Source organism: Myotis myotis, unplaced genomic scaffold, assembly GCF_014108235.1.
Source record: "Myotis myotis isolate mMyoMyo1 unplaced genomic scaffold, mMyoMyo1.p scaffold_m19_p_17, whole genome shotgun sequence".
Taxonomy (NCBI): Eukaryota; Metazoa; Chordata; class Mammalia; order Chiroptera; family Vespertilionidae; genus Myotis; species Myotis myotis.
The window spans coordinates 44,809,879-44,837,131 of NW_023416321.1; the positions used below are offsets into that span (position 1 = coordinate 44,809,879).

The 27,253-nt window shown below is 49.0% G+C and overlaps 1 protein-coding gene across 2 annotated transcripts; it reads right to left on the reverse strand.

Moving 5' to 3' along the window:
* Nucleotides 1–14,129: 14,129 nt before the first annotated feature.
* LOC118672162 (phosphofurin acidic cluster sorting protein 2-like) lies at nucleotides 14,130–18,119 on the reverse strand. 2 transcript variants are annotated; one of them, XM_036341649.1, is made up of 6 exons: nucleotides 17,326–18,119; nucleotides 17,084–17,090; nucleotides 16,583–16,760; nucleotides 16,382–16,501; nucleotides 16,032–16,035; nucleotides 14,130–15,879 (listed from the first exon to the last, which is right to left on the reverse strand). In XM_036341649.1, exons 1-6 carry the CDS (start codon nucleotides 18,084–18,086, stop codon nucleotides 14,385–14,387), a joined length of 2,565 nt encoding a protein of 854 aa, XP_036197542.1. In that variant the 5' UTR covers nucleotides 18,087–18,119; the 3' UTR covers nucleotides 14,130–14,384. The 2 variants fall into 2 exon arrangements, with proteins under 2 accessions (XP_036197542.1, XP_036197541.1); XM_036341648.1 differs by lacking the exon at nucleotides 17,084–17,090 and having other exon boundaries at nucleotides 16,583–16,830; nucleotides 17,344–18,119.
* Nucleotides 18,120–27,253: the final 9,134 nt, after the last annotated feature.

Here is a 27,253-nt window from a genome sequence, read left to right on the forward strand (position 1 = left end):
ATTTCGGAAGCATTTGATCCAAAAGAGATATTTGCCCCGATCCCTACATAATAAGGTAGTTCAGGGTTTAGACATAACCAGCAGTCCTTAGTCATATTGGGTGAAGTTTTGTTAAGGAAGTGGAACATAGCCTCTAGAGTCCCCACTAAACCCCTGTGAGATGTTTCCGGAGGTGGTTTAAGTTCCCCCAAAGATCCGGTTGGTGTTGGGGCTGGCTCCAGTGTCTCCTTATTGTTCCAGTAAGGAGTTCCTGGAACAGAAGGAGGCAGGGTTGGAGCTTGCATAGGCCTAGGGGGCCATGGGGGCTCAGGTTGGAATATTGGGTGCAGGGGGCCCACAGGGTTTTGGACCAGGGGAAGGGTGCGATGTTGAATGGTGAAAAGTTCGCCCAGATCCCGGCCTGACACATATAGTCAAATCCCCCATATTTTTCCCCCTTCCCAATAGTCCACCCTCCAGTCTAAAGATTTTAGCATTACTGGATTGCAGTCCCCAACTGAGCAGTTGGCCGTGGGTGCCCCAGGCCTCACTGTCCTGGTAAACCAGAGTAGTGAGTCAGTGGTCTTCCATGGGGCTAAGGTTTCACAGCCCCAAGAGGCACAGTAAAAGTCATCTTCACCCCTACACCCCGGGGGCCCTTCTTAGGGAAAGACATAGTGCTGGGTTCGCCATAGGTCTTGTTCAAGGCTTCCACACCCATATGTCTGTGTAGATACATACCCAGCATTTCCCCCTAATATCCCAGATCCCCTTATGGTGAGGGAGCAGTTCCATTCTTTCCCAAATATTTTGCGAAGATCAGTATGTAGCTTTGGGGGCCCTGAGGTGGTGGCCTTCCCAATGATTTTACCGTCCAGCATGCAGGTGACCTCCCAGGAGTAAACTGGGGCTTCGTGGGGATTCCCGCTTGCCAAAACCAGAAGGCATAAAAAGAGGATGCCTAGACAGGGTCCATTTTCAGTCTGACCTTGAGTGGGTCTGCTGTGCGCTCTACAGTACATTGTCCCGATGGGTCTTCAGCCTTCTTGATTTGTGTGCGGTGAATCCAGTGCTTCTTTCCCCCGACTTTGACAGCAGTTGGGGTGCTTAGGATGACCTGGAAAGGCCCTTCCCACCGAGGCTCAAGAGTACCTGGATCGTGTTGCTTCACCCAGACCAAATCACCAGGGGCACACACAGGTGGGCTGTTCGAGTTGGGCGCACGGGCTTCCTGATGAACTGCCCAGGTGATTTGGTGCACAGCCGCTGAGCTGGTCTAGAGTGCCTGTAAGGACTTGAGGGGATTTTGGTTAGATAGCACTGCCAGCTCTTCCTCCTGCAGCCACAAGAGGAGAGGTGGCAGTCTGCCGAACACGATTTCAAAAGGAGTCAGCCCTTTTACATATGGGGTGTATCGGGCCCTGAGCAGAGCTAAGGGGAGGAGACTTACCCAGTTTTCGCCAGTCTCTAATTTTAGTTTTGTCAATGTTTCCTTAAGAGTCCGATTCATCCTTTCTACCTGTCCAGAACTTTGAGGTCTATAAATGCAAGGTAACCTTCAGGTGACCTTAAGGGCCTCAACTACAGATTGACTTACTTTGGCAATGAATACCGGGCCATTGTCGGACCCCATATATAGTGGTAGGCCAAACCGGGGGAGAATTTCAGAGATGAGTTTATTAACTACTACCTGTGCTTTCTCAGCCTTGGTTGGGTATGCCTCTGGCCACTCAGAGAAGGTGTCTACGAACACTAGGAGGTACCGGTAACCTCCTTGTCCACAGAGTAGTTCAGTGAAGTCCACTTCCCAGTGTTCACCGGGACTCAATCCCTGGAACCAGCTTTCCAGTGGTACTGTCACTGGTGGGCTTGAGTTTACCTGGGCACAAATTTGGCACCTTCTGGCTATATCCCAGGTTACCCAATGTAGCCTTGGTATGTAGTATTCCCTTCCCAGGAGTTCAGCTAGTTTGGTTCTTCCCAGGTGAGTACTTTGGTGTGTCTGGGAGGCGATGATTCGGCCCAAAGCCTCTGGAACAAAGGGCCTTCCATCTAGTAATAATAGCTATCCCTGGGAAGTCCCTTTTGCATGTAATTTTGTGGCTGTTTCCTTTTCTTCTGAGGTGTAAACAGGGTTTGGCTGTAGATTCCGAGGTGGTACTGCTACCAGTACTTCAAGCAGCCCTACTGGTCTTTTTGCAGTTTCTTTGGCTGTTTTGTCTGCAAACTGGTTTCCCTGGGCCACAGGGGAGTCGTCCTTTTGATGCCCTTTGCAATGGATTACTGCCACTTCCTTGGGCCCCCATATGGCAGAGAGGAGGTTTAATATTTCTTGAGCATTTTTAATGTCCTTGCCTCCTGAGGTTAATAACCCTCTTTCTTGGTATAGAACCCTGTGGACATGTACAGTGGCAAAGGCATATCTGTTATCTGTATAAATGTTGACTCTCTTGTCCTTCCCCCACCGCAGGGCCTGTGTGAGGGTTATCAATTCAGCCTTCTGAGCAGAAGTGCCATGTCCTGAGGCTTGTGCCCAGATGACTCGATTCCTTGCAACCACTGCTGCCCTGGTGTACCAGATACCATTCTCAATGAAGCTACTTCCATCTGTAAATAATGTCTCCTTGGGGTTGACAAGGAGTTGATCAGTAAGATCAGCCTGTAGAGAGATGAGAGCCATCAGGGTGTCTTCACAGTCATGGATGAAGGGCTCTGTCCCTTCATCTGATAAGAGAGTGTCTGGCTTTAAGGCACCAGTCTTTAGAAAACTCACCCTGGGAGGGTCTAATAACAGTACTTGGTATTGAGTAATGCGGGCATTCGATAGCCAGCGTTCTGGGGGACTGCGCAACAGAGTCTTTACCGAGTGGGGTGCCACCACCCATAGATCTTGCTCAAAAGTTAATTTAGAAGCCTCTTTAACCACTATTGCCATTTCTGCTATTGCCTTTAGGCAGTTTGGCCACCCTGCAGCTACTGGGTCTAGTCTTTTTGACAAGTAGACAACCGGCCTCTTCCAGGGTCCCAGAGTTTGCGTTAGGACTCCTTTCGCCACGCCTCGGGATTCAACTACATAGAGCTGGAATGGTTTGGTGAGGTCAGGGAGGGCTAAGGCCGGGGCACTTATTAGGGCCTGTTTTAGTTGCTGATAGGCCCTATCTTCTACTTTTGTCCAGTTTAGGTCAGGATCCTTGCCCCCTGTGGCCGTGTACAGAGGCTTTGCAATTGCAGCAAAACCTAGAATCCAAAGCCTACAATACCCTACCACCCCAAGGAATCCTTGTACCTGTTGCTTCATCTTCGGGGTCAGGATAGAGAGTATTGTCTGGATTCTACTGTGGGAGAGGGTCCTCTTACCTTCCTCTATGTGATATCCGAGGTAAGTTACCCTGTGGCATAGAGTTGGGCCTTCTTAGCAGAGACTCGGTATCCAAGGCGGTCCAATGTCAGCAGCAGATCCCGTGAAGCCTGACGGCAGTCTTCTTCTTTCTCAGTGGCCAGTAGGAGGCTGTCAACATACTGGAGCACGGTGACACCTGGATGGCTGTGGCGATATTCTTTAATGTCTTGGTTAAGGGCCTCATTGAATATAGTGGAGGAGTTCTTAAATCCCGGAGGGAGTCTGGTCCAAGTCACTTGTCCTGACTCTCCCTCCTCTGGGTCTGTCCACTCAAAAGCAAAAATTGGTTGACTCTGGGGTGCCAAGGGAAGGGAGAAGAAAGCATCCTTCAAGTCTAGGACAGTATAATACTGGTGGCCCAGTTGAAGTAAGCTTAGGAGTGTATAAGGGTTAGGGACGGTAGGATGGATAGTTTCTCCTCTTTTCTTTACCTCCCTTAAATCTTGAATGGGCCTACAGTCTTCCATTCCTGGGTTCTGGACAGGTAGTAAAGGGGTGTTCCATGCTGACTGGCAAGGCATTAGGATTTCTGCCTTTCTTAGTCTCTGTATGTGTTTGGCTTTGCCCAACTTTGCCTTCTGGCTCATCGGGTATTGCCTGACCCAAATTGGAGTGGCAGTGCTGGTGAGCTGGATCACTATGGAAGGCCGGTGTCTCACCAGCCCAGGTGGATTCCCCTCAGCCCAAACTCTGGGTATCTCTTTTTGGAGCTCTCAGAGGTAGGGATCTTCTGAGGGGGTCTTTGAAATCCCTTCATGGAGCCTGTATTCCTCCTGTAAAGCGCAGGTAGGAGTAAAACTGTTCCCTCCGGCTCTGCGGGCGGTTGGAGGAGTACCCTCCCCTCCTTCACAGGAAAGAGTGGCTCGGAGTTTGTTGAGTAAGTCTCTTCCCAGAAGGGGGTAGGGGCATTCGGGCATTATAAGAAAAGAGTGGGTAACTGTGCCTGCCCCTAGGTTGGTGATTCGTCCCTGAGTCCAGGGATAGGATTTTACTCTCCCTGTCGCCCCTTGAACGGGGGTTCTGGACTTAGAGACCGGGCCAGCTGGGTGTTATAGTACTGAAAACGTGGCTCTGGTGTCTAAGAGGAAATCCACTGGTTTGCCCCCAATGTTCAACGTTACCCTGGGCTCCTGGGGGCCTACAGAAACCCGACGCCGTCAGTCCACCTCCTCAACCCGCACTGGGTTTTCCTTCATCTCTGGTCTTTCGGGGCATTCCCTTTTCCAGTGTCCTTCCTTTTTACAGTAAGCACATTGGTTCTTCCCCAGGCTGGCCCTTTGGCCTTGTCTGTTTTTCCCGTCTTTCTTCCCAGCGCCTTGCCTTGATCCCTTCCCCTAGTTCATAGCCAGTAAGATCTTTGCCATTTTGGTATTTAGGTTTGCAATTTGGTCTTCCTGATTATTGAAAACCTTCTGGGCAACCTCGACCAGTTCTGAGAGTGACTTCTCCTCAAAGCCTTCTAACTTTTGTAACTTTTTTCTAATGTCTGGGGATGACTGGGACACGAAAGCAATATTAATGGCCCACCAATTTTCTGGGGCATCCGGGTCAATTGGGGTATACACCCGGTATGCCTCACAAAACCTCTCTAAAAAGGCGGCTTTGCTTTCACTCGGTCCCTGCACAGTCTCCGTTACCTTGGAGAGATTAGTGGGCTTCCTAGCGGCAGCTTGGACGGCCCTGAGGAGAGTCTGGCGATACCTGTTGAGAGCCTCCTTCCCTTGGTCTAAATTGTGGTCCCCCTGTGGCCTTCCAGCTGGAAAAACCCCCTCTATCCTTCCAGGATCAGTGGCAGGCTGTCCGTCCGGCCCAAGGACCAGCTTTCTTCCTTCATTTCTTACTCTCTCCCTCTCCTCTGAGGTGAAGAGAGTCTGAAGTAATTGCTGACAGTAGTCCCAGGTCAGCTGGTGAGTGAAGAAAACCGACTCAAGGAGGGAGACCAAACTCTGGGGGTTTTGAGAAAAGGATGGATTCTGATTCTTCCAGTTATACAGATCACTAGTGGAAAAGGGAACATAAATCATAAAAGGTCGACCATCCGGCCCTAAGTCCAGGGGGGCTGCCTGATGTAATGACAACAAAGGGGCTGGCCCACGTGGGGAAGCCTCCTCAGTCCCTCTCTGGGGGTCCCCTGGAGGTCCATAAGAGGCCCCGGTCCTAGTATGGGGCGGACTAAAAGGGTTTCTGGCCAACAGAGTTTGTGTGGGTGGCCATGGCAGAGGTTGTGGCAGTGGCGGGGAACTCGACTCCGCAGACTGCCCCGCACCAGGGATTGGGGCCTGAAGGATCAGGGGATAAAGGGGAGAAGCCCCAGGAAGACCTGCTCTGGCTTTCGCCTCTGGACTTAGACCTGGGCCAGGAATAGTACCCAGGGGAGGCTGAGGAGATGACTCCACAGGAGCTGTGGGTCCGCTTCCCGAGGGTGTCTCAGGTGGGGGGACATAAGGTGGAGGCTGTCGTCCTGAGACCTCATCCTCAGGGTCATTGGGAAAGACCTTAGGGTCTGTCTTTTTTCTGCCTTTTGGGGGCTCTGTCAGCAAAATAGTCTGTCTCTGTCCCAATTTTTCTTCAGGGCATTGGCATTTCTTTAACCACCGGGGTTCCTCAGTGAGGATGTCTACCCATATCTGGATGTAGGGAATTTGTTCAGGGTGGCCAGGACGACCGTAAACATGTGATGAACCTGATATGCCGTCCCTAGATCAAAGGACCCGGTGGATGGTCACCCAACCCCAAACATGGGCCACTCTTATTCACAAAATTTCTGTAAATCAAAATAATTAACGGTGGTGGCATGGTCCTCTACGCATCTTTTGAAGTCCTGAAATTTCTCAAGAAAACATTGTAAGGGGGTCGACGAAGACGACTGACCCTGACCCATTTTGACAAAGACAAAGACAACAAAGAACAAAGACAAAACAAACAAGACAAATGCAACCTAAGGTTGCCCAGACCAGGACCCCCAGACACTGTCATGTCTGGGCGGTCGGACTCTGAGGTTCTGCTGCGTCCAGCCCTCTTTTGAGTCGTAAAGGGAACATTCCACAGACAGATACCAGATTCTTACCTCCATACTGGAGGTCCAGGTGGCTCGTCGTTTTTGGATTGCAGTTTTGGGAGGAAAACAGACAGCCTCCCTGGGACCCGGGATGGAGACTGGAGTGTCCTCGCCTGGGGTGTCCGGTGTGTCCACCAGCAACTCGGCCAGAGTGGATCTCGCTGGGGCCTCCAAATGTAATGGGGTGACCCGCGGAGACGACCACCAGGGACTCAGATCAAAATTTAGGAGCCTTTATTAAGCTGGCCAGCAACTACAGTTACAGCACCCTGCCGAAGCAGAGGCTGAACTGCAGTGCCGACTACAGGAGTTACAGTGTTCTTATTTGCAAAAACCACAAAGTTAGTTACAAAGCCTTGTTTACACAATTTGTTCCCGACACAGTACAGTATCAGTACAGTGACTACCTTCCTATCTATGTGTTCTAGGACAGTGTGCCCCGCCTGGCCGAAGCACCAGATATGCAGACCAGCACCTCTGGGCCTTCTGAGAAAGAAGGCCTGTGTGCTGGAAAGGGGCCATGAGACCACATCCCAAGGCCCCAGTGTGCCCCGCCTGGCCGAAGCACCAGATATGCAGACCAGCACCTCTGGGCCTTCTGAGAAAGAAGGTCTGTGTGCTGGGAAGGGGCCATGAGACCACATCCCAAGGCCTGGCCTGGTGTCAGCACTGACAACTCTGTCTGGGGCATAGTTTACGGCCTCTCTGGAATGGGAGTAGTAAGCCAGAATAGCAGGGTTAAAAGTTCAAACAGCAGTTTTCATATAAGATGGACACTCCATGTCAGTACACGATTCCACCAGCACAACCTTTTCCAGAGCCCCTGAGCAAACTGGGGTGCACCTAGCAACCCACCTTTGAGGACACAACTAGGTTTATCTCAGGCTCTGCATTCTGACCACCTGTGATCCTAGGCATGGCATGGACCTCTCGGTTCACTGGTTCCTTCCTCAGTGACTCCCCATGGTCTTCACCTTCCTCGTGTGGTGTGAACGTGTGCCCTCCCTTTCAATGTGGCTGTTCGTAGTGACTCCATAGAAGACGGCAAAGGGATCCAACACGACCTCCATGATTTGGTTCTCAAAGCCGGTGCCTGGGACAGACAGAGTGGTTGAGCATCGTCCTGTGCACTGAAGGATTGCCGTTCGTGTTCGGTTCCTGGTCAGGGCCCATATCTAGGTTGTGGGTTTGATTCCCAGTCGGGGTGCATACAGGAGGCAACCTATTGATGCTTCTCTCACACACTTTTGGTTCTCTCTCACTGTCTCGTCAATTTTTTAGAAAAAAAAATAATTTAACAATTTGAAAGCAAATCCATTTTATTTTTGTAATCTTGATTGTTATAAGTGTTACATATGTCCCCTTTTTACCCCATTGACGACTTCTAGCTGATCCCTACCCTCCACCCCAGGCCTTCACCACCCTATTATCTGTGTCCCCGAGTTATGCAGATATGCATACAAGTTCTTTAGTTGATTTATTCCCAACCTGAAAAGTTTTTTAAAAAGTTGGTGCCTACCCTCTTGCTCACTCTGATCTGCTCTCTCTCTCTCTCTCTCTCTCTCTCTCTCTCTCTCTCTGCACTGAGGAATAAGCCTCTGTGCTGTGAGTTGCTATCTGGAGAGACCCACATGGCCTAGCACTGAATGAGACCAACAGATAGAAAGTCAAGCCTTCCATCCAAACTGAATCCCAAAGACCCCCAAGTGAGCTCAGACCCTCAGTGACAGATCCTGCCTCAGGAGAGACCACAGTAGTCCCAGCTGAGCCATGCGGGATTCCTGGTCACAGATGTGTGTGCTAATAAGTGTGTTTTGGTTAAGTCTCTAGTGTGGGGTAACTCTCTGCAATAGATCACTAGCACAGTCATCCCACACCAGGCCCTGGGCCTGCCCTCCTATCTCCTTCCTTTTCTCCTCCCATTTCCTTCCAGCCCCCACCCCTCATTTCTAACACCCTCTGCCTCCAGTTTGGAGGATGGCTGTGAAACTTAGGAAAGGACCCTGCAGAGTAGAACCAAGCTGAAAAGTGTAATTTGAAATAGAAAACAGCATCTGTTGAGACCACAGTTCTGAGCTTCCAAAGTAAGGAGACGCTACACACGAGGCAGGCGGCTGCCCCTCCAGGCCCATTGCTAGTGCCCGCAAGTGCACTGCCATCACTATGGACCTTTAAGGTATACCTGCCCCTGATTCCCAGACCTCATTAATTTCACAAGCTTTCATCGGCTGCCATTGTGAAATCAGGATGAAGAGGGTAGACAGGTACTTATTCATATTTCTGGCTTAGGGATCACATCCTAAAGAGAGCCTGTGCAATGTCCCCGCGATGGGCTCACATTCTCAGTCCTTATGGCCCTCAGGGTCAGTGGGAGGTCTCATTAGACTCCATTCAGATTTCCTTTCTCTCTGTGTCAACCAACAGGGCTGGTCTCCTTGAGAGCAGGGACCCTGGGTGTGGTCCCCAGTGAGCGCCCATTTGTCCTGAGTCACTGTAGCTTGGGCCATGGCATGGTGCTGTACAAGGCTGCTAGTCCATCCTCACCAGGGTGGTTCAGAGCACTGAGGAGGATTGATGGAAAAGGAGAAGCCAGGCTGTCTCCACAACCTTGTTCAGCCTTTGGGCGTGAGAAAGAATGGCTGCTGGGCTCTGGAGAGACAGAAGAGCCTCAGGAAAAAGCCCAGCTGAACCAGAGCCTAGGGTCTGAGGGCAGACAGAGGCTCTGACCCAAGAGGAGATTTGCAAGCGGTGCCTGTGGAGGAGAAGAGTGTGGACCCCGGGCCCTGGGACATTCCCTGTCCCCTCTTCAGTGCTGTGGGCCGACAGAGGAGATGCTCAGAAAGCTGTTCAGTGCCCGTGGAGCAGGGTGGACTTTCTGTCCAGGTGCAGGTGGCAGTCAGGGTTCAGGAACTGCTCTCTGCTGGTTAAACCCTACAGCATTCTGCAACGTGGACGCCAGGGGGCGCTTAAGGCCAGGCTTTGTCCATGTGCTGGTGGGAGATGAAGTCAAACAAAATGTGGGTTTGCAGCCCTGACATCAAGGGTCCCTGCCCCAATGCTGGTGGGTCAATTTCCCCCAAAGTCCCATTGCTCTGGGCCTCAAGAAAATCACATCCTTAGAGCAGATGGTCCTGAGAGACTCATTCTTCCCAACCTATGACTCACAGTAACGCGACGCAGGCCCAGAAGAAACAGACTTGCTCAAGTCTCTGAAGGATGGTAGAGTTAAATTTTATGGAATCTAAATTAAATTTATATTTGAGTATTTCATTACATTTTCTTTAATTAGACTGAATGTTACTGAATAGTATGAACAATACATAAAGTTATAAACATATATATGATGAACACAAATATTTTAAAACTTCATATAAATGAGGGGAGGGAGCCCTCTCTGTTGTGGCAGCTGACACACGCTGTGGCCCAGGATCTAAGACCACAGGTTCCAAAGGAGCTGAGGTGCGTTGCTCACAAGCTGCAGGTGGGTCCACATCTGGAAGTTCAGTGACGGCTGTGCCTGGAGCCTGCTCTGGCTCTGGAGAGGGCACCAGAGTAGGCGTTGCCGCTTTAGGTGTTTCTTCATCTTGCTCTGGAGTTGCTTCTGTAGATCCAGGAAGAGAACATGTTACCACCATGACTGCCTTTTGTGTGCCTTACAAGAAAGAAACCTCCCATCTCCATCACTGAAGTCCCAGTTCAAGGCCCCACCCCAGGAAGCCCTCCAGACTGCAGGCCCTGGGCAATGACCTGAGTGGCTCTGTGCTCCTGCCTAAGCTCAGCCTCTGGGAGCTCTTTTCTGTGTGGGCCAGCCTGATCCCCACTCACCCACACCACCCAATCCACATGCACAGCTCTCTGACTCCCTCCCTTTTTTCTAGCAGAAGCCCTCAGACCTCTGCCCTCTGGCAGAAATCTCACAAGGCATGAGATCCAGGGTGTTGCCAGCTTCTCCAACTCACAGTCCCCATACTCCCCTTAAGGCTCTGATGCAAAGCCCGTTCACTTTTTCTGCTGGTCTAGAGATCCACTTTCTGCTTCATAGTACGTGTAGATCAGCGATACTTTGAGGAAGAAGTCATATGGGGTGTACTGTGGATGCTACCTGCCTGTGCAGCCCAGTGTGACTGAAATCACTCCTGACTAGAAGGAAGCACTGGAGTGCAGTCCTGGGGCAGGGCCTTTGCTGAATGAATGAGCCCAAACCACCCCCATCTCAGAAGGCTGGGTGAGCCTGGGTCCCCCTGCTCACCCCTGGGATTTCTGATCTGGCTTCACCCAGGACAGAGACCCCTAATGGAATCTCCAACATCTTTATCAAAAGAGAAAATAGCTTAGCCTAAGTCCTGAGGAGAATCACAAAGAAGGCACAAGTTTCTTTAAAAGAAGAGAAAATGGCCAATTGGAACAACCACAGCTCCTCCAGCACAGCTCTCCAGAGTCCTGGCTCCCAGCGGGACTTTTCCCGGGAGGAACCCCCCTCCCGCCGCCCCAAGTCCCTACAATAACCCTATGAAGCTGGGCCTAGGCTCTCCCCATGTTCAGAGAAACAAACACTCAGGGACATGCAGGGATCTGGAGACTCACAGCAAGCAGGTGGCTGAGTGACCACTGTGCTGTGGAGGGGCAGGGCTCACCTGGTCCATGGTTGGTCCCACACACGTTGGTGAGTCCCAAAAGTTCTGTATTAACACAGAAAGGTGGGTGCGGACCAAGGTGGGGACCCTGCCCAGGAAGCTGGGCACCAAGTATTTGACCAGTTTTTCCATTAACTGTTCCTGGGAGGTCTGCACCTTACATGTCCATTTTTATGTTTAATTATTTTTATTTTTTTTTTTGCCCTGTGAAGGTCAAGCTTATTTGGAAGCCTGAGTGAGTGGTGTTGGGGACAACATGGAGGCCCAGGGGTGAGCTGACAGGCCTCCATGTTGGGCTTAGGATGCCCCCAATGGGAGGTCAGCACTGTGTCTGGGCACAGGGTGGAGCCAGCTCCCTGGGAAGCAGAGTCCTGGCTCCAGGAAGGGCAGGTGGAGAAGGTGAGGGCAGTTCTCCCTGGGTGGGTCAGGGTCCAGAAAAACAGACTTGCTCAAAGCTTTGAGGGTTTTTAGGGTTAAATTTTATATAATCTAAATTAAGTTTCTGTTTTGGAGTATTTCAGTGTATTTTCTCTACAGTACACTGTATGTTGTTAAATATCAGAAAAATATAATAAAATTATAAACATATGGAACAAGAATATTAAACATTTAACACTGTGTCTAAATGGGGTCAGGAGGGTGCCCTCTCTGCTATCGCTGCTGACACGCGCTCTGGCCCGGGATCTAGCACCACAGGCCGCACAGATGCTGGGGTGAGTTGCTCAAATGCTGCAGGTGGTTCTTCTGCCTCTTGAAGTTCAGTGAAAGCTGGGCCTGGATCCGGCTCTGGCTCTGGAGAGGCCACTAGGGTGGCGTTGCCCTTGAGGGTTTTCCTGATGTTCTTCTGGAGCTGGTTCTGTGGATGCAAGAAGAGGACATGTTACCACCCTCACTGCCTTTTGTGTGCCTTCCAAAGGCACACTCACCCACACCACCCCCGGAGGCCTACACTTCCTCCTGTCTCGGCCTCAGTTTGCTCAGGTGCTCCCGCTGAAGCACTGGGCCTGGTTTGGCAGGTAGGAGACTGCAAGTTGAGCTTTGTGGAAGCCAACAGCATCATCAGGCTGGGAAATTCTGAAGGTGCTGGTCCAGCCAGATGATCAGGATGCAGGAGATGGCCCTGGGGAGAGAGATAGGTGAGCAGCAGAATGTGAGGCCTGCTTTTCCCTTCCACACAGCCCTCCCACAGCACCAGTCAGAGAGCCTGGGGTCCTGGGCCTGCTGCTCCTGCCCATCCAGAAGCCAGACCTACTCCTTGTCCACCTTCAGTCTGGCAGTCCTGGCAGAGATGGGCCTGGTCACCCAGGAATGGTTGGCATGAAGCCCTCCTACCTGACAGCTCTGGATCAATGAGGGAACCACCTGTCCCCTTCTTCAGGGGAACCTGACATGCTCTCGCAGTGTCCCTGTTCCCTCCCATTAGGACTGAGAGGGCTGGTGTCCACCCAGTTCATGTCACTCATTGGCACTGAGCAGGTGCTTCAGGAATACTGACCAGTGAGCAAACAAACCAACCCCAGGGCCTTCCTATCACCTCAAACTTTGGCGCCTGCACCTACATGCTGCCTCATTCACTAGCTGTCCTGTGTGGTTCTTTGCCTCCCACTGAAACTCAACTCCCACAGGGTGGGGTACCCCAAGCTGCCACTGCGGAGGTTCTACCAGATTAGGGAGCAAGGTCCCGGGATAGGGGTGCAGACTGGGCTAGAATTAGGAGTGGAAGGCTATGAATTGTCTGAGGGGCTGTCTGTCCACTGACCTTCCCACTCGCCCATACCACCCATATCCACTCGCACAGCTCTGTGACTCATGTCCTTTTTTCTAGGGAAGCCCTCCGACCTCTGCCTCGTGCAGAAATCCCACCATGAGTGGGATCCATGGTTTTGCCAACACCTTGAATTCACAGTCTCCATACTCCCCTCATGGATCTGATCCAAAACTGACTCACGTTTTCTGCTGAACAGAGGTTTACCATCCTCTTCACAATACGCGAAGATGCAGCCATAGGGAGAGGAGGCCAGGAGGACGTCACATCAGGTGTTCTGTGGACACTATGAGCCTGTGCAGCCTAGTGGGACTGAATCGCTCCCTCCCAGAAGGAAGCTCTGGAGTGCAGGCTTGGGGTCTGCTCTGAGCACTGGGTTATGGTCAGTGCCTAGAAACATTTCTGTACCTGGCAGGGCTTCTAATATACGTGCTGATTGAATGAGCCCCAACCAGCCCCATCTCAGATTGCTGGGTGACCCTGGGCCCCACTGCTCACCCCTGGCATCTCTAATCTGGATTCACCTGGGACAGAGACCCCTAATAGTATCTCCAATCTCTTTGTAATATTAGAAAAGAGCTAAACCCAAGGCCCCAAAGAGAATCACAATTTGGCAGTGGCTTCTTCAACAGAAGGAGAAAATGACCAGTTGGTTCAATCACAGCCCCTCCAGCAGACCTCTCCACTGTCTAGGCTCCCAGAGAACACTTACCAGGGAGGAACCCAGCGAGTCCCTACAATAACCCTATGAGCCTGCTCCCTGCTTCTCCGAGGTTTCAGAGGAACAAACACTCAGAGAGTTGCAGTGACCTGAAGGCAAACAGCCAACAGGTGGCCTGGTGAGCATGTGCTCTGGAGGGGGAGGGGCTCACCTGGTAAATAATTGGTTCCACAGCTGCTGGGTGGTAACAAATGTTCTGCAGTAACAGGAACGAAGGTGGGTTCCCTCCTCAGGTAATCGACCACTTTGTCTAGCCAGTGTGCTATGGGCGATGTGCAACATACAGGTCTTTTTTTCTTTCTGCCTGTGAGGCTGAAGTTCACTGGTAACCCTGAGTAGGTGGTGCTAGACCAGTTGGCTGTCCGGCAGCTGTTTCCCAGGGCTGGGCTGACTGGACTCCAAGTTCTGCTCAGAATGCTGCCATCAGAGGCTAGCCCTTGACCTCTGGCTGCCAACCCCTGAGTCTGGGCACAGGTTGGAGCTGTCTCCCAGGGAAGCAGAGTCCTGGCTTCCTGGAAGGGCAGGTCTTCAAGGCCAGAACCCTTCTCACTGAGAATGTTGGGCATCCTGAGGCCAAAACACATCTTCCATGATGCTCCAGCTCAACACTGCCCTCCTGAGTCCCACCCGCCACAGCGTTCTGGTTACTGAACAGAGCATTGAGGAGCTCCCAGTGAGGGGCAACCCCCTTAGGTTCCAGGCTGTGAGCACATTCTCTTTGGGTTCCCAGGGTCTGTGTCTGTAGTAAACTGAACTGTTCACAGAAAAGCAGCTGGGTCCTTCTGGTCTTGGCCAAGGCAGAGTGAAGGGCAGGGGGAGGGGCAGGGCTAGAAGGTGGGATTGTTGTGTCCGAAGATGCAGATGGGGAAGTGCTTGACGTGGGAGGACCACTGGGCTGACAACTGGAAAAAGGCCACGTCATTCCACTCCACGCCATCGATGACGACCGGCAGCATGCTCTGCTGGTGCTTGGCCCTGCAAACCAGGCGACCAATGCCCTGGATGCACTGGCTTTGGGACTCCACATCCTCGTCCGTGCTTTTCTTGGGCGCCTTCTTTTTTCTCTCCTTGGTGACCACAGTCATGGACATGGCAGGTGTTGCTGTGCCCTCACCACTGCGGGGCAGCCTGCTGACCTGGACAGACTGGAAGAAGCACTTGAGTGTGTTTTTGGTGGTAGGCAGCTGTTTCTTCTCTGCGACTCTCTTCGTATCTATTGGCTGGGCTGCTGTCCAGTAATCCACCTGCAGCTCCATCATCTGTGCATGGACACTCTGGCTGGTGGAGGACAGGCCCCCACTCATTGATGGGGGGGAGAGTGTGTTGGGTGAGGCCTTCCCGGTAGGGGACAGAAGCTCACCGGAGCATGAGGTGACTACATCATCTGAGCCTCCTGACATGGCTGCAGATGGTTCCACTCTTCCAACCTTCACTGCCCCCACAAACGGGATGAGCTGTGTGGACTTCTCATTGGGGCGCTGCTGCTTAGACATGAGAATGGCCTCAGCAATGGGCAGCAGGTAGACACAGTTGGCCCCCGCAACGTACTCAGAGATTCTCGACACGACGTCCTGTGTGTCCTGCAAGGTGTTCTCAGACTCCAGGTTGTTGAACATGTCCCGCCAGTACAGGTCCTGGAAGAAGTGATTGTAGCGGCAGTCCATGGAGCCCAGGTAGCTGGCCAAGGGGTGGGGACCCAGCGGGATGACCAGGAAGCGCATGTAGTCTAGCCATTGGGGTGGCTGCTGGGACAGCTGCCTCACGAAGACCCGCAGCACAGCGCTGAAGTAGGGCTGTGCCCCTGCCACCGCCATCTTCACAGGCGTCAGGGCCTGGGCATTGCAGTTGCAGTATCTCTGCATGTGTGAGACGATGATGCTGAAGGCCTCCTGGACGTCATCTGTGGAGCAAGTGCACACCACGGGCAGCGTGTGCCCCTGCAGGATGTCCGAAAGTAACTGGCCCTGCCAGTCGCAGGTGTTGACCAGGATGATGTTCTCGGGCATCTTGTCCTGGGAAATGAGGATGTTGTGGAGCTGGTCACGGACGGGCTTCCTGGGGATCTGCTGCTGGCTCTGTGGGTCTGGGCTCTCGTTGTCCAGTCTGTTGACCCCCTCATTCAGGGCTGTGTCGCAGCCCCGATGGCGAGCCTGCTTCCTCTTGGACCTGCTGGAGGGCAGGACCAGAGACTTGGTGAAGCGCACTATGGATGGCAGCTTCTTGGTCAACCAATGCTGGGCGGAGGACCCTGCCTCCCGGTTGTCCTCCAGCTGTGCCAGCTGCTTCCCAGGGGAGCGAATTGTGTGGGCCATTGAGTCAGAGCTACTATCACTTGACATGCTGTCAAAGTATCGCCTGAGTTTGGGCTTTGGGGTGCTGGGGACACTGATATCGTCCTCCGTGTCTAGGCTACTGTCACTAGAGCTCAGCACAATATCATAGCGACGGTGCAGAGCCTTCTCCACTTTGGGGACATGCCTCACAAGGGCCTGTTCTGAGGATATGACCTTCTCCGACACTTGGGCCCTGAGCATAGATGCCACGGCTTCCTGGTGGTAATTGTGTTGCCTGTTCATGCACCTCCTTCTTACTATGAGATTCCCTTTGTCCAAGTTATTCTCCTGGGACTGCCTGTGGACAGCATTGTGGCTGGCCGGCTGCTCAAAGAAGCAGCTCTCAGATGTGCTGGCGAGGTCGTTATGCGAGGTTTGGGCCTTAGTGCTGGCCGGCATGGCAGTGGCCTCCTGATCGATATGCTGGCGGGACAGGGAGGCCATTCGAATCTTCGTGGTGGGTGTGCTGTAGGCCACAAGTTGGGAGTCACTGTGGCTTGGCTGCTTGCCTCCCGGGGCCCTCGCATTCTCAGGCGGGTGGGCCAGACTCAGAGGCTCCTTTTGGATCCTGGTGCTGTGGAGGCCCCGCATCTCCATCGGCAAGCTGGAGTCTGACAGGCCTTCCATGTATGGCCTGAGCTTGGGATTGGGGCTGCTGAGGACACTGTGATTGTCCTTCATGTCTGGGCCGCTAGACAGGCCTTCAAAGTATGGCCGAAGCTTAGGTATGGGGGTGCTGAGGACGCTGCCATCGTCCTCAGTGTCTGTGCCACTGTCACTGGGGTTCGGCAGCATGTCATACAGGAGGTCCAGGTCCTCCTCCACCTCCGGGACATGCTCCCCATGGTCCTGCTCAGGGTCCAGGACCTCCTCCGAACCTTGGACTGTGCGCAGCCATAACAGGACTTTCTGGTTGTAGTTCTGTTGCGTGGTCAGAGTGCTCCTTGTGAATATGAGAGTCCCCTCATGACAGTCACCCTCCTCCTGGTCAGCGGTGTGGTAGCTGGCCTCCCGCTGCGAGAAGAAACTCTCACACATGCACTCAGAGTAGTTGTCCGAGGACTCAGCCTCGGGACTGGCATGCCTGGCGCTGTCCTCCTGGTCGATGGGCGGCATGGACAGGGAGGAGATCTGGATCTTGTCCACCTTGCTGGTGGGTGTGCTGTGGGCCACAAATCCATTGTCCATCTCACTTGGCTGCTTGCCTCCCAGGGCCCACGAATTCTCGGGCATGTGGGGCAGACTCAGAGGCTCTGTTTGGGTCCTGTCACTGTGGCTGCTCCACATCTCCGTCTGCAAACTGGAGTCTGACAGTCCATCCAAGTAGGGCCTGAGCTTGGGCCTGGGGGTGCTGAGGACGCTCTCATCATCCTCCAGGTATGGGTCACTTTTCCTGCGTTTCCCCATCATGTCAGACCGAAGGTCCCTCTCTGACACTTTGGACCTGTGAAACAGCGCCAGGACTTTCTGCTTCAGGTTTCCTGGTATTGATGGCTGCTGCTTCTTTGTTTCCCCCTTCTCCAAGGCATCCTTGTCCAGGTTCTGTCTGTGCTTTCCCCTGCCGCTGGCCTGCAGCTCATCCTGCCCCTTGTAGTTACCTGCCGACTTGGCCTTAGGGCTGACCTGCATGGCACTGTCCTCGTGTTCCATGGGCTCACTGCACAGGGAGGAGATCCAGATCTCGGCCACCGTAGTGGAGGATTCCTTGATGCTGCGAAAGAGGCTCACCATCTGGCCACACCTGGGGTTTCGCTGCATGACGTCAGCCATGTGGATGGCGCCAGAGGCCAGTGTCTTGTAGCCCAGGACGTTTGTGTTCTTAGAGCACTTCCTCTGCTCCAGCATGATCAGGAGCTTGTTACCTTCTCCCTTGAGGAAGTGGCTGTACTGCAGGGAGAAGGTGAGCGCCAGGTTGGTCTGCACTGGTCTACTGCGGGGCAGCACAATCTCTTGGGACCTCAGGATGCCCTTGGAGTCCCGCATCCTCACGGAAATTACCACGGAGTTGAGGTCCTTGGCCAGCTTCTTGAAGATCACTAGCTTCGTTACAGTGAGACTACACCACCTGGGCACGCAGCTGGGGCTGGAGCAGTCCACCTCCCAGGTGGCGAACAGGTTCTGGGGGACCTGTGTTTTGAGCACCGTGGACGTGCTGGCCAGGCCCACAGTTCGTGAGGAAGCTGCAGCTGCTGGCATCCTACCGGACCTTTTCCTACTCAGGGTTGGTGGTTTTTTCTCCTGTGGTGGGACAGAGGAGGGACATGATTCGTGGCAAGAAGTGGGGCATGAGTGATCAAAGGAGAGTGTGGCCACACAAAAAGTGGCCACTCGCTAATCTGTGATTAGGTCAGGGAAGGCCTGGGTGATGGTCTTTTAACCTCAGAGACCTAAAGTTATCACAAAGATGCTTTGAAATTAAAACGTTTTAACTAAAAGCTGTTTACGCTGGGTCGCTGTGTCCTAGGTTGGAATCTTCTGTAAAAAAGGTCATTATTTACCTTAACTGAGACTTTCTACTATCTTATGGAATCTACAAGAACACAGCTTTGGAACGTCCAAGGAATTTTCCTTTTTTTTGGATACTCTGTGCTCTGTGGAGACCACAAATCCCCTCATTGTTATTGAGTTCATTGTTGGCTGTTCTGTCCTATATCCCCCTATGGGAAAGAAGTATGTGTCTGTCATTTCACTTTTCATCCACTCTATCACCAATGGATTTCATGCAACTCACATACATCGCCACTTCTGACCGTAATATCTAAAATAAGGTGACAACTGCCATTCTCCAGAGCATTATTTCAGTCCATTGAGGTTTTGATTCAAGGCAAATGACCATTTGGCTCAGATAAAATCTCAACAACTGTTCACCGTTTTGAATGCTTCTTACATGGACATTTACTTGGCACAATACAGCAGGATCGCAGAAAATCTCACCCAGCACCACCCTGCAGACCTACACCTGGTGCTGGATCCAGCAAAGGGTCCATTGACGCACCAGTTCCCTGCCTGCCGGTGAACTTGTGACACTTGTCTCTTGGATTCAGGACCTTCCCTTGCTTGTGTTGCTGACTTTATTGGAGCCATATTTCATAATACTCTTGGTGGAACAAAGGTTAACAGTTGATAGATCCCAGGCTAAGGAGAGAAAGGAGGGAAAATGGGACTGGTTTTTCCCCCTGGCTTTTCTACAGGATTTGCCTTTTGAGAGTCTGGGCAAACACCTTAGCTGTTTAAGTGAGAGCTGATCTTGTTCAGCTCAGAAGATAAAGGGGCACATCCTCCATCCTGCATGAATCTCAGATGTTCTTAGACAACTGAGGATCTTTGCAGATGTGTCAGAGGTCATTCCTCATGACATGCAGGAGCCCCATAAGGAAATTCCCACACAACTGCAATTAAACTAACTGGCTCTTCAGGGGGAGCACTAATGAGGTTTAGTCCACCTGTGCTGGTAGCCCTTCTGGTTGTTGTAGTCAGCAAGGAGAGAAACTGAGGCACATAAGAAGGTTGAATGAGACTCTAGGGGAGTGAGCAACTTGCAGCTCAACCCATAAAGCAACAAACTTTAACCCACTACATAGAAACTGTGCTGAGACTCTGCAGATACCAAACAATAACAACAACAGCAACAAGCACACCTATAATTAACATGGGAAGTTGTGCCTCCATGGCTGGGAACTCCCAGGCCCCAGCCCTCATTAATATTCCTGATAGGAAGCCTTGACTTGCAAGTGCTTTACAGAAATGTAAATGTAGGAAGATTTAACTACAAAATATCAACTGAAAAATGGCCAATATACAGTTCTCGTTGGGTGCCTAAATTAATTTTTCACAGGCAAAAAACACACAAAAGAAAGAAAAAACTCTAACAATGCCGGCCTGAAAATTAAACTAATTAAGTGCATAGATTGCATATCTTGATTTGGAAATTAGAAACTTCTAAGGAGAAGCACAGACAAATTCTCTTTAAAAAATAAATGAACAAGAAATTTCACAGATTATCTTCAAACTCTCCTGAAGGTAAAACATGGTACCACCCCATCCTCCCCCTTCTATAGCATGTCCCCTATATCATTTGCTCTCTGAGCTTCCTTGTCCAGATGTGTTGCTCCCCTTCCCTTCTTTCTTCCCCTTCTGTCTCCTCCACTACCCCTCCCTACTGACTTAAGGGAAAATGAGATTAGGAATTCTACCAACTCCCTTTGGAGAAAAGCTGCTCTCAGCCAGAGAGGAATCAGCAATCCTCCTCCATTTTCTCTATGGCCCTGATTGGTTCACAGAGAGATGATGGAACATGTAATCCTGGCTATTTTAACCTATTGCAATGAATTTACTCCTGGTTTCTGCGACAAAAGCAAGAGAATTCCTAAATAAGGTGTATAGAAAACTCCTATAGAGAAGCCTCCACACTTTAGGGATATAGGAAACGGAAACAGGATTTAGAAAAAGGATACAAACAGAAACATGCCTAGGGCTGCTCCAAGCGTGTTTTTCCTTCCCACTGATACTTTGGGAGAATTTTAAATTATCATTAAAAGGGAAGCCATTGCCCTAGCCAGTTTGGCTCAGGAGATAGAGTGTCGCCTGCAGACTGAAGGGTCCCAGGTTTGATTCTGGTCAAGAGCACATGCCCAGGTTGCAGGCTTGATCCCCATTAGGGGGCGTGCAGGAGGCAGCCAATTGATGATTCTCTCTCATCATTGATGTTTCTATCTCTCTCTCCCTTTCCCTTCCTCTCTGAAATCAATAAAAAATCTATTTGAAAAAGGGGGAGTGGGAGAAGCCACTAAGTACCCTGTATATACTGAGGCTATTTTATTTGTTTTTAAACACGCCCAGTTAAAGCTTCCCTAGAAATGTCTGTTTTTTAATCAAAACCTGTTTCCTTCCAACTAGGGAATGTTATGAGAATATATATGGTTTGCTTATCAAATCTTCCCCAATTCACCTGTTTAGTGAGTGGGGTTTTGTTTTCTTTTTAATGAAATCAGTGATGCTGTCATATGCTTTTTCTAAAAGAGTTACATATATACTTAGAATAAATGAACCAGGTAACTAACCTTGAGACTGACCGAATGTTTGCTAATCATCTCTTCTTCATTATTATCTTCCACGAGAGCCTGAGAGATGGCTTAACAGGGCACCCACCCTACTACTGCGAATGGCCCCAATGAGCCCAGAGACGTGCAGAGATGCCTCTAACACTTGGCTTGCTCATATATCTGTCTGTAGATGGGGAATCAGCCCACAGTGACTTAAGAGTCCTCTTTTGGGGTACATGTTCACCAAATGGGAGTAACTTGACCCTGAGTCCCTCAAGCAAGAAGCCAATCTTCTTTTGTTATACCACCTACCTGTTCGTAATATAAAGTGGGTAATAGAGAGCTTTGGCACCATTAACTTTAAGACTATCTTGCACCTGGGACCTGTGTTGCCATTCCCAGGGGAGACAGACGGAGGTTTCATATACCTTAAAGCCTTTATACCTCTCAGAGGTGTGTGCTTTCTGGAAACTAGAAAAATATTTCCAAATGGAAAGAAACAATCCAAAAATGGGTGAACGAATTTGTCAGTCCCTTGCCAACATTTGGGGGGTGTAACCTAGTCCCCGAGGTTTTGAAAATGACTATCCTGTTTTACAAATGAAGTCTTCACGGGACCAGAGGTTTGGCTCCAGAAGCAATTCAAAGCCCACCAAGTCCTTTTACCTTCCCCAAACCTCCCCTATTCATTTCAGAGGCTTACAGATAATTGGCTTCATGCAACCAAAGTCCCAGAACCTTTGAAGTGAAAATACCTGAGTTCACCAAGACCTCTTGTCTAGGCCATTTTTAAAAATACAAATCTCTGGAAGATATGTCTTATCCCAATAGAAAAAAAATACCTTACCCACCTACACAAATCACTTTAGCTTATTTCAACTATTTCTTTCTAACTTAGTAAGTTTTAATGAAAGTTATTAAATATCTACATATTTTGAAATAACATGAATACAGACATATTGATTGCTTGACAAGTCTGAAGTTCACTGCTTTTGGTTTTTTTTTATTACAGAAGTTCTATAAAATGGATTTGGAGCTGTTGATGTAATGTTTTGTGCTTTGCTGAAGGTGTGTTTTTTGAAAGTAAGAGTTTGATTAAAATATGTTCATCAAAGTCGATCTAAGGAATGCTGGTTGTTCACTTGTGTGCTTGTGATTGGAAATTAATGCTCCTAACAGTTAAAAGTTCCAGTTAAGATGGAAGAAATTATACAGTTGTGACAATAGAAGACTTGAGGTATGGAGAGTCATATTTGAAGGAAAAGGGCAAATGTAAGTTTCTCTAAGGATAGTTATTTCTGAATGGGTAAGAAGGTTTGTGAAAGTTGAGGAAAGGTTTGTAAAAGGGGGTATAGGCTATAAAATTTTGTGAAAGTTTTATATAAAAATATTCTTGTATTTCTCTGCCAAAAATAGTAATTCAAATTATGTGTATAGTCTTTGTGTGATATGTGTTCATCTATGTGTTATGTGTGGTGAATTGTCAGCCTCCATATGACATTACTAGGATATAATCTTTTATTGGCCTACAAAGATTCAATGCTTATGTAAATTAAGGAGAATTCTGTAGTCTGGACAAAATATTTAATATTACAACTGTTTGCAAGTATGATTAATATCTTTTAGAGTTATTACCCTAAGTCTGTGTTTGCTTTACTTAGATTTACAAAAAGTCCATAGTATAATCTTTTGCACAAGTATATTTGCAACCTTCCCAAAGTTTCCATTGTAAGAGACTTTTTAAACAGGAGATGACTTTGAGTCAGTTCCAATGGGCCCTGGAATACCTCAAGGATTTATTCTCTCTCCTTATTAGAGAAACGTTTTTAACTAATTTAGGACTACTGAATATGCTTGAAATTACCTGAGAAGCTTTACCAAATTAAAAATTAAAAGTAACTGTGCTATTTGTGTACCTGTATTTTTATTAAAATGGATGTTCTAAAGGTTGCAACCTGCTCTAGGAAGGAACGTACAAAGATTCAAAGAAAATTTCAAATAGGAAACTCTCTGGTGTAACAGTGGTCTTGGGGTCACCGACACCGGGCCAGCCAAGAGGATGGTTCCCTGTGAGTGTGTCTGGCAATTCGACACAGGGTATTTGTGGGACAAACAGTGGAAGTTTATGAATCACACCCAATTCTCAATACAGGAAGCCATGGACAATGTTTTAAAATCTTACATGTTATCTGTTCCTTTTATATTGAAATTAATTATTGAATCCAAATACATACCTATACTTATACATGTTCATATCGTTCTCTGTAATTTTACAGTAATTATTGTTATCCAAAAGTTATTGCCTTGAAATGTTATAGTTTACCAAAAAAGCAGTTTTTTATCAATTGCATTGCAATCAAAACTATAACCATACCACTTTGTTTTGCCATTCATAGATATTGTTTGACTTTACTGCATTTTCAAATATGTTACATCTTTAGAAAAATTCATGAAAAGGACCCTTGACTTACTCTATTTTTTTATTTTTTTAATATCTTTTATTGATTTTTTACAGAGAGGAAGGGAGAGGGATAGAGAGTTGGAAACATCGATGAGAGAGAAACATCGATCTGCTGCCTCTAGCACAATCCCTACTGGGGATGTGCCTGCAACCAAGATACATGCCCTTGACCTGAATTGAACCTGGGACCCTTAAGTCTGCAGGCCTAAGCTCCACCCACTGAGCCAATCTGGTCAGAGCTTGGCTTACTCTAAGTAACAGGTTTCTACGCAGGTCACATCTTTGAACTGAATGAAGAAGTATAGGACTCTAAGGAATAACTGACTTCATGAAAATAGTAGCAAATAACCAGGATAAACAACAAAATGGGTAGGGAACTAAATGAAGAGAAGATGGTTATTATTGGTATGACTCTGTTTAAAATACTGCTGATTTTTAAATCATTTTGTTTTTCAAATATCAGGAAAACTAAAAGCAGAAATTCTACATTACTATCCATGACTCACTAGGAAGGTTATAGGGAAAGCTACATTAGTGACATTCATTTCACAGTAATCCAAAGAGACAAAGACTTCAAGGACCAAAACTTACAACCAGGAGATTTTGTTTATTGAAACACATTAATTAAAGACTCTCTCCAATGTGTTACAAAGGATGTTACCTTATTAGAGGCCTAACCCTAAATGGATATCTGTCACTGACACTGCCCTCCATCCACCAAGGAGACTGAAGTCTTTTCAAGGATGAGAAACCACTGGCCGTGGGGACTGACAGCTTTCCCAAGAAGTTAGCAAGGCCTGGATGCTGACAGATTACTGCTGCTCAAACCTTGTTCTTCTATCTCCTAACTGTTATTGATTATATGTACATCAACTGATTTTTATATTGTTATGACACACCTTATTACATATGAAAAGTTGAATTTCGATATCTGCTAATTTTTCCCACCTACTAGACAAGTACATTCTAATGATCAGTCATGATAAGGAAACAGTAGAGAGTCTTAATTCTTCTGGCCAAACATAGCATAAGTACAAGGAACAGTGGATGAAGAAGGAAACATATAACTAGCTTAATAAACCATTTTGAAAATACATGCAAAGGGTATTTTGGTTGGCAGGGATGCTTATTTCCCTTAGGCACTTTGATGTCTAGTAGAAGACATTTTCTATTCCTAAACAGTGTTCCTGCTTTAATGTTGCTGCTTTTGTTCCTGGTATGTAAATGTTATACTAGATGCAAAATACCAAAACTTAAGACAAGCAGCAAACGGACTCTGCTCATGTTAGCTCAAAATATAAAATTGATACAGAATATTTTTTAACAAGAACATATAGGATCTCATGGCCTCCCATGCACCTGCTTTTTTATTTTGATTAATAATAAAAATTCCACTTTGAATGCCATTTAAGGTTATAGTCTTACCTTACCCCGAATGATCCATTGTTCAGCAAGACATCACACTATCACTCATCATCAATGCATAATTTGTATTGATTTATGAACAAAAGGACGATACTTGAATGAAAAAGGGGCCCCATGTTAACCTGACTAGCTCAGGGAAGTCCTGCAAGGCAGCCTTGCAAACTCAGAGACCTTAAGTAACTACAAAGGATGGTCTGAAATTAAAACACTAACTAACAGGAGCTCATGATGGGTAGTCAGATCCTTGTCTGGCATCTTCCCTGACAAAGGTCAATCTTTACCTTAACTGAGTGTGTGTACTGCCTTTTTGCCTCTATAACATATCGCTGGATTTTCCTTATTTTGGACACCTCATGCTCAGGCACTGTTCTGTGCTCTGTGCAGGCCAGAGATCCCTTCGTTGTTACTGAGTTCACTGTTGACTTGAAACTATCCTACATCCACCATTGTAAAAGAAACATGTGCCTATCATTTTACCTTTTATCCAATCAGAGAAGTGTCTCCACTTTGCTTTCTCCTCTCTCCCTAATCTATCACCCATGGATTTCATGGGACCCAGATAAGTCTGCACTTTGCATGTAATGTATAAAATAAGGTGCAACATTGTCATTCTCAGGAGCATTGTCTCAACCCATTGAGATTTTGCTCGCTCGCAACTGTCGACACTTTGGATCAAATAAACACACACAAATTTTTCAGAGCTCTGAAAGTTTTTCACATTAATAAGAGAAAAGGTTCTTGGCAGGAAAAGTAGACTTGCAGGTGAGGAATATGAAGCACATTAGTATCTTAGGTCATTCTCTTAGCAGAGGACAAACAGCACATGCTTGTATTAACAGTGTCACCCATGCGATTTCTGACAGAACATCCCAATGTATGATGAGAACACAGAGGCTTTTCCTGGGGTGGAGGGTCTGGATATTAGGACATGTGCTATGTTTAGTGTGGCACCGTCGTCATGGCGATGGAAGGTTTTAAGTCCCGGTCCCACAGAAATAAAGACATGATCTCGGTGATAAGCAGTCCCGGTTCTCATACAATGTGCAGCCCTGGGAGGCCCCAGCTCCTGACATGGAGGAGATGAGGACCCAGATTCCTTTGGGTACTGGGCACTAGGAGGGATCTCAGGGGAGCAGCAGGGTGCCTTCTGGAACCTGGGTCCGGTTGACTCCCTGGGGTCCTGGTGTTTGGGTCAATTGGGCACCTACACTCACCCTGCGGCGGTGCTTCAGGCTTGAGGATATCTCAGGTGTCTGTGCCTCCTGCTGGGGCATGGAATTGAAGACCCCATCTGTCGGCTCCGGTCCGCTCTCCTGTGCGGAGCTCTGTAAAGACAGTTTCCAGTCACCAGGGGAAAACCTCAGAGCCCTGTTTTGCTGGTTCTCTAAAACTTGTGACCCTACACTTCAGACACACAGAATGTGATCTGCTGAGACCTCTATTGGCAAGGAAAAGGCTTGACAGCCTGAGGGCCTAGGATTCCCATTGGTACAGATCAGGGACCCCTCTGGAGCCCCATCTCCACCTGCCTGCCCTACCCTGGGGTGTGATCACAACAGGACCTCTACATTATCCACTGCTCCAAACACTCCTGCGGTTCTCCCTTCAGGTCCCCCTATCCACCACATGAAGAGGGGGGATGTGGCCTGCACAGGGATGGCCCACAGAGGAGGCTCCCTGGCGTGAATGGGTCTGACCCAGGCTACCTTCACTTACCTGAGGGGATCTTCTTGAAAACGGCCAGAGATGTCGGGCACGAGTGTTGAACCGTCTACAAAGTCTTGAACAACGCTCCCTGCAGGGTCTCCGGGAACCAGAGCCCCCATAACTGGGAATACAACAAGAGAACATGTTGAACTGTCAACTGTCTCTTGCCAAGTGAGTGGCGGTTGGGCAGTTGCTAGAAAGTGGGTGCCTGGTTACGGGGGTTCCGAGTTCTATTAGGAAGTGACCTCACTTCCTGGAATTGCCTCCCTGACTCCCCTCACCTAATTACAGCTATAGATAGTCCTGTGGGCTGCTGACTGCTCACCTACCTTCTCCATGGAATACCAACAGTGTACACAGTGACACGAACACACCCTCTCCACAAGGTCTAGCTGCAGCCAGGGTACTAGGTTTGAGGAGTCAGACCAGGGCTCAGACTCAACCCCTCATTCTTACCTCTTCTTGATCCTGGATAAGTCATTGTGCCTGTTAGATCCTGTCTCTTCTCTGCCTGCACAATGGATTATTGCAGCATGTGCTTCTTAGTGATATTCAGACTCATGAAGGGTAGTAGCTATAAAGTAGGAGGAGGAATGCCACAAGGCAAAAGTGCCTACAGCCTACAACCTCTTTTTCTTCCTATCGTTACCTCCTCAGTGTCTGATTTTCTTTTAATTCCACCCAGAATCATTTGATTTAGTGTATGTGTGTGTGTGTGTGTGTGTGTG